The following is a 6619-nucleotide window of genomic DNA, read 5'->3' on the forward strand; positions in this document are numbered from 1 at the left end:
GGGGGGGGAGATCGGTGGAAAAATGATCTCAGCCCTGGCACCAGAACAATACTTTCCCATGGAAACATAGGTATATATTTAATTCCTGGTAACTCCGCTCGAGTTTCACCTTTCATCTCGTCCCCGGAGTTCTGCAAAAGTTTCATTTCATTTTGCGCTGCAAATCAGCTGCGGTTCTCCTGCACCGTGCCCATTTTGCATGCACACCACACGGCAGCGAATGCATCTGCTCCTCCGCACCCTCTCCCTGTCCTGACTGTGCAAAAGGCAGAAAGGGCTCCGTAATGCCCGCAGAAGAATTCAAATAACGTCAATGCACAGCTGAAGTGCGAGCCCTGCCTTACAGGAACTGTGTGTGTGAGTGTGTGTGTGGCTGCAAAAAGGCACATACTAAACAGGAAATGCAACTGAGAGCCATTGAAAGCCTCAAACTTCAAAATGCAATTGCATCCCGAAAAATGCATGCATGCACTGCAAAATGCATGCACGGCTTCTTGCATATTTGCAACGAACAGAAGTAGGAGCCTTACCTCTCGACTGAGACATTTTCCCCTTTGCTTTGATGGGGGAGGGGAGCACAAAAGACTTTGCCTTGCCTCTCTTCTGGAGCTAGTTTTGCAACAAAGATGCAAACTGCAAGCGCTCAATCTTCATGCAACTGGAGTTTTCCTGACTCGCTGCAGCAGCTCTCCTTGCAGCGGGGGGCCGTGCAATTGCACACTTTGCAGGGCAGCTTGCAGCGCGGGGGGTTTCCTCCCCCCCTGCTTGCAGTGCTGGGGAAGGCTCTGCTGCACCTACATGATGGGCCAGGGCTGGCAGCTCGCAGCTCCAAACTTGGAGCTGGGGGGCGCAGTGCGCAGGCGCGCTGCCGACGGCCGCCGCACGGCCCTCTGGGAGCTGTAGTCCCGCAGCCGCCGGGGGCCGCCTGCAGGGGGCGCTGTTGCTCGGCGCGGCGCAGAGGCTGCGCGATTGGGGGGGGGGCGAGGGGGAGCGGCGGGGGTCGCGCTGGGGGCGGCGCGTTCAGCGCGGCGGTGCGGGGAGGGGTTGTTTACTTTGCTCCCCCCCCCCCCCCCCGTCCCCCAGATTTCTGTGGGATGCATCCTTGCGTACATCCCTGTTTGCGTCTCTGCACGCACCCCGTCGTGAATCTCTCGTGCGTCTTCTTCCTTCACCCTCCTGTGCATTTCTGCATGCACCTCTGCGTGCAGCCCTGCATGCAGCCCTGCCTTCAGCCCAGCGTAGCATCCCTGTTTGCATCCCGGCGTGCATCCTTCCATCGATCCCTCCGTGCATCTCTTACTTCAACCTTCCTGCTTGCATCCTTGCACGCATCCTTGCTTGCATCCCTGCTTGCATCCCTGCCTTCACCTCTGTGTGCAACCCTGCCTGCCATCCCTATGTGAATCCTTTTCTTCCCCCCGTCTGTGCATCTCTGCTTCATCCTTGCCTGCATCCCTGCCTCTATCTCCTCCTCCCACCTGCAGCGCTTCCAAGCTGTGCAAAAAAGGCCATTTGTCTCCTGAGGACCTTCAAATAATTTTTTAAACGTGACGTGAGTTGCTGGTTGCTGGTTTGCTTGCAGCGAAGCATCTTGCTTTGCTGTGCAGGAATTAGCTCCAGAGAGCAAATGCTGAAGCAGAACAGAGTGATCAGCCCTGGAATGGAGGAGCCTGCGGTGTGCCTTGTGCAAAAGTGGGATTTCACAACACGCAGAATTAAATGCAGGAGAGGCATCGCTGTCATCGTCCTGTTGTGCCAGTCAGCAGCATCATACCTGAGCGGCGACTTCTTGGGCTGTGACTTGCTGCTTTGTCTGCAAGACACAGGGATTGCATGCAGTGACAAACCCCAGCAGCATTGCTGCTGTTTGCTCTGCTCATGCTCCGCTGGCATGCATGGGATCTCGGTGCTTGTGCACCTCGGGTGCTCGCAGCAGTCGGTGCTGACCTCCAGTGCTCCCAGGGATGCTCACACACTGCAGCAACAAGAATGAAAAGGCACCAAACTGAGCAAAGCGCAGCTCCGGGGGGGGGGGAAGGTTCATTTTACAAAGAGTCCATAAAGCTGAAAGAAGAGGTCTGATTCCGAAATCTGTGCCTGCCCTTAATTTTGTCTGTGCCCGCTGCCTCTGCATAGTCCTTCCCATTTTATGCACCTTTATGGCTGGTTTATTCCTTCACTGCTAAGAGAGGGGGGGGCGGGGGGGAAGAAAATTGATAACCACGGCGTAGATTTGCACTGAAGTGTGTGTTTGTTTGCAGCTTTGCTTGGGACACTGGGGAAGTTCTGCCCAGCAAAGGCACAGTCAGAGCTGCAGCGGAGCTGTGCGCACCAGTGATCGCTGGCGAATAACCCACAGGCCAGGAGCTCATCCCTGCTGTGTCTGCAAACTTGCAGCCTTCCTGCTTTCCCCTCCGTGGGTCTCCTCTTGCAGCGGTTGTTTCCCGCTGCGTTTCCATTGTGGACACCTCGGGGTCTGGTGAATGCTGCACCTCCTGCTGCTGGGGTGCATCCCGCGCTGCACCAGATGCGGAGCACTGGGGACAGGCACAGGGAGGGCCCTGCAGGAAATCGTCCCAGCAGCAGCAGCGGGCAAAGGGCTGTTCTGCAGGGAAGGAGCTCGAGGGAGAGCCAAACAGTGCTGCAGATGCCGAGGAGGAGAAAAACGCTTTAGGAGAGAGGAGGTGAGAAACAATGAGCATGAGCTCGGCCATCTGCTCCCCACCGGCCTGAATGGTGCCGGGCGATACCCTGCGTTCCTTTGTTCCCTAAATTAAAGGGAACTGCAAGCTGTGAGCAGGCTGAAAGCCTCTGGGCTCAGCTACACTGTGCCTTTTGTCTGCTGTGCCTCTGCCACTTGCTTCTCCATCATTTTCATGTGCGTGCTGTTTTCCCACCCCAGAGCTTACATGGGAGGGAGAAGCAGGGGAACACTGCAACCAGAGCTGTGACACCCACCTGCAGCTCATCAAATTGTCCGAGGTCAGCGTGCAGAGCCTGCTCACAACTCGATAACCAAAGAAATAATAACAGAATCATCGAATCACGGAGGTTGGAAAAGACCTCTCAAATCCCCAAGCCCAAGCCACCCCCACCGTGCCCACTGACCACGTCCCTCAGTGCCACATCTCTGTGGTTCCACAACACCTCCAGGGTGCGGTGACCCCACTGCTCCCTGGGCAGCCTGCACCAGTGCCCAGCCGCTCTTTTGGAGAAGAAATGGTTCCTAATTTCCAACATCTCAGAGCTCTGAGCGCTGCTGGGTCAGAGGAATGGGCTGAGCACACTTTTCCAGCAACGTGAGGGTGTTGTGCTCCTAAAGAAAAGCCATAGGGATGGAGGTGCTGCAGCTCAGACTGATAAGGGCTATGATGTGTAAGAGCCAGGTATGGTGACTGTCATTCATTTTGACAAATGCAAGGCTAATGGCAAACTGAGCACCCTCATACTGCTGGAAACCATTCACTTGGGGGCTGCTTTCACCTCTGCCTTCTAGAGTGGGTTTGGATGCAGCAAATATCTCTTGGTTTTTCATGTATATATGTTTGTAGACATATGTAAAGTAGATTCTCTGTTTATTTTGGGCAAGCAATTGACCAACACACATCCTTCAGGCACCTCACAAGCACTTGGCTCAGCCTGCAGTCCCAGCCCTTCTGTGCTTTGCAGCACTGGCACCGGTCCTCTCGGTGCATGCCCAGCTCAATGCAGGCATCCCTCAGCTCTGCCTGGGGCCTTGCAGCATCCTTTGAGTCATACCCAGCACCTTCTGTCCCCGTGGTGGTGAGCAGTGCAGCACAGCCCTGGCGCTGGGCACAGCTCGCCTGCAGATGGGTGCAACCTTAGTCCCAGTAGTGGCTGTCCCCATGTGTCACCTGCCTGGCTGGCACCTTGCTGCTGGCACGGAGGTGCCATATGTGGGGTTTCTCTCCCTGTGGCACCGTGCTGCACTTTGGACTCTGTGTCTCGCTGCTTTTCCCTGATTCCTTCTTTTTGCCGCTGGCGGTACGTGGCAAGAACCGAACTCTCAGCACTGATGTTTAAAAGCACCTTACCCCAAACCCTCCTTGTTTCGTTTGTTCGTTTTGCAGCAAAACCAGCTGTTTTTCTTGCAAAAACACAAAGCCAAGGCTCATTTCTCTGGACCGTGCAGATGCTCCTGCTAAGGGGCACCCAGTGGTGAACGCAGCTCCAGGAGCACCCCCAGAGGGGCAGGCACCGAGAGCAGTGCTGCCCGCAAGCTGTCAGGGTGGGGATGGGCTTATGGCACGGTACGTGTGGTCCTCACCTCATCACTGGTTGTGGAGATGCTTCATTCAACCCTCATTATACTGATGTAGCTCCCAATGTAATTGGAGCCTACCGCAAAACTGTGAGCACCCATCTCAGCCAGGCATGGGAATAGCACCTGCAGACTGCTCACACTGAGCGCTGAAGGAGCACAGTGTTTGCACAGCCCCATTTCAGCCTCCTTCCAGCTCACAGAAAGAGGCAGGCCACGAAAAGAGGCGCTCTGATTTACCGCTGCAAGGCTCCCCAGGCAGCACTCTGCGCTCTGGAGTTAGATAATGCAAATGCACTGCCTTTCTGCTTATATTCAGGCTCATTGGTGCAAACACATCATTTCCAGTTCATACAGGAACATACAGTTCATACCTCTGCTCCAGGGGCTGCAATAACTGCTTACAGGCAAAGCTACCTGACTGCTGGAGATGCACAATTTGATTAATTAAACCTAAACCATTCCAGCCACTTGTTTTTGGAGCAGTTTTCTTCTGAAAACTGGGGTGAGCTGCAGTCTGTGGCTCGTGCTGCACCCATGACCCTGCAGTGCTCGGTGCACATATAACCTACACACGAGCACACACTGTGCTTGAGAAATAGTGCAGCACGTGAGCGAGGAGCGGGCCCCGAGGCAGCTAACGAGCAGCAATGAGTCCAAAGGAAAATGCAAAACACTTGGTTTCACCTGTACGATCTGAGCCATTTCTGTGGCAGCCTCCGATTCTCAGAGAGCTCCACAGGGCTGGGCTAAAAGAGGAACAGTGAGGGCAGCTGCGCACCTGCAGCTCCCGCATTGCTGGGTAAACCCACTGGAGCATTCCCGCTGGGTATTTTGTAAATTTCTGCTGAATGTGAAGGGCCCCCAGAGCCTGCGTGCTCCCCTCGTGACACAAACACCATCAGGGACAGAAGGGACGCACCCACCAAACTGAAACTGGAGAGTCAGCTCGCTCCCAGCACAGCCATTTGGCTCTGGTTCCGAATTTCTCCATCCTGCTGCGCGTGGCATAGGGAGGGGCGGGCAGAGCTCCCCTCTCTGGCTGCAGGACACAGGACAAGCGGGGATGCCACCCGACATTTGCAAACAGGCCTCTGCGACTGTGATGCTTTTTTTCTTTCCAGTGCTCTGTTGGCTTCGCTCCTTTGCACAGATGCTGCAGCAGCGCCCAATGGGTGGCTCAGCAAAATGCATTCCTTATTGCACCGTGTTATCTCCCCAGGGGGCACAGCCCATTGCTTTGGAGCTCCTGCACCACTCCCGTGTTGCATGCAGTGGTTGCATTTCCTTGCACTGCACCGTGCCAGTGGCTGCAGCCCCTGCCCCAATCCCTCACCCCAGTGCCTGAGCTGCAGCTCAGAGCTCTGTAGATTGGACATAACCAGGAGCACTTAGAACTAAGTATGAAAAGAGACCACAACAGACATCAAAGTGACCAGAAGAACTCAGCTCCAGACTTCTGCGCAGTTTGATGCTCGTTGGATGACAATAAGAAGTTTGTTGTTGTTCTTCTTTTTCTTATTGAAGTTATGATGACCTTCATTTACTCACTCTTCATTGAAGAAAACCAAAGGCATTATCTAATTAGAACACTTGTATTTATTGCTCCTCTCTTCTCTATTGCAAGGCATACCATCATAGCCTATCACCAATAAGGCACAGATGTCTAGATATTCACATATATAGATATCTCAATATGTAGCTACAGAGATATACAGATAGAGGGGTATGTAGTTACACTGTGCCTTGTGCTACGTATCTTAGTGGCATACAAATAAAGGCACAGTGCTGGGAGCTCAGTGGCTGCCGCTCTGAGCTGCATTTTCTGTGCTTTCGCTCTGTTTTTGATAATGCAATAAAACGGCGGAAAGTTCTGGAAGCAGATGGGGAGCGCAGCGCTGGGTCTGTCGTGGGGGCTCCCACTCTGACATGAAGCTCCAGGGGGGGACCCCCACCCAGAACCCTCCATCCAGGATCCCCCATCCAGGACTCTCCTAATCAGACCCCCCCACTGGGGCCTATCCAGACCACCCCCACCCAGAACACTCCTCTCAAGGACCTCTCCATCCAGGACCCCATCCATCCAGAGCTCCCCATCAGGACCCCGCTATCCAACCCCCACCCTCCCCATCCACAACCCCTTCACCTGAGACCCCTCACCCAGGACCCCTCCGCGCAGAACATCCCCATCCAGCCCCCCTTTCCCCCCCCAAAACTACCCACAAGCCCAACCCTCCATCCCGAACACCCTCCCCCCTCCATCCCCAGCCCCGCGGGGCGGTTCCGTTCCTCCCGCTCCGCCCCGGGGCGGTGGCTCCAGGCTGCCCGGCCCCGCGC

The 6619-nt window shown here is 55.0% G+C and overlaps 1 protein-coding gene across 2 annotated transcripts in view; it reads right to left on the minus strand.

Moving 5' to 3' along the window:
- Nucleotides 1-844, minus strand: part of MAP2K6 (mitogen-activated protein kinase kinase 6) — a 45455-nt gene extending 44611 nt beyond the window's left edge. The window contains exon 1 of one of the 2 annotated variants that reach the window (XM_021414721.1): nt 531-844. In XM_021414721.1, the coding sequence (XP_021270396.1) occupies nt 531-546 (16 nt within the window). In that variant the 5' untranslated portion in view covers nt 547-844. Of the gene's footprint in view, nt 1-109; nt 426-530 lie in introns of those variants that run through there. The other variant, XM_021414718.1, reaches the window with a different exon arrangement.

Source organism: Numida meleagris, chromosome 17 (genome assembly GCF_002078875.1).
Source record: "Numida meleagris isolate 19003 breed g44 Domestic line chromosome 17, NumMel1.0, whole genome shotgun sequence".
Taxonomy (NCBI): domain Eukaryota; kingdom Metazoa; phylum Chordata; class Aves; order Galliformes; family Numididae; genus Numida; species Numida meleagris.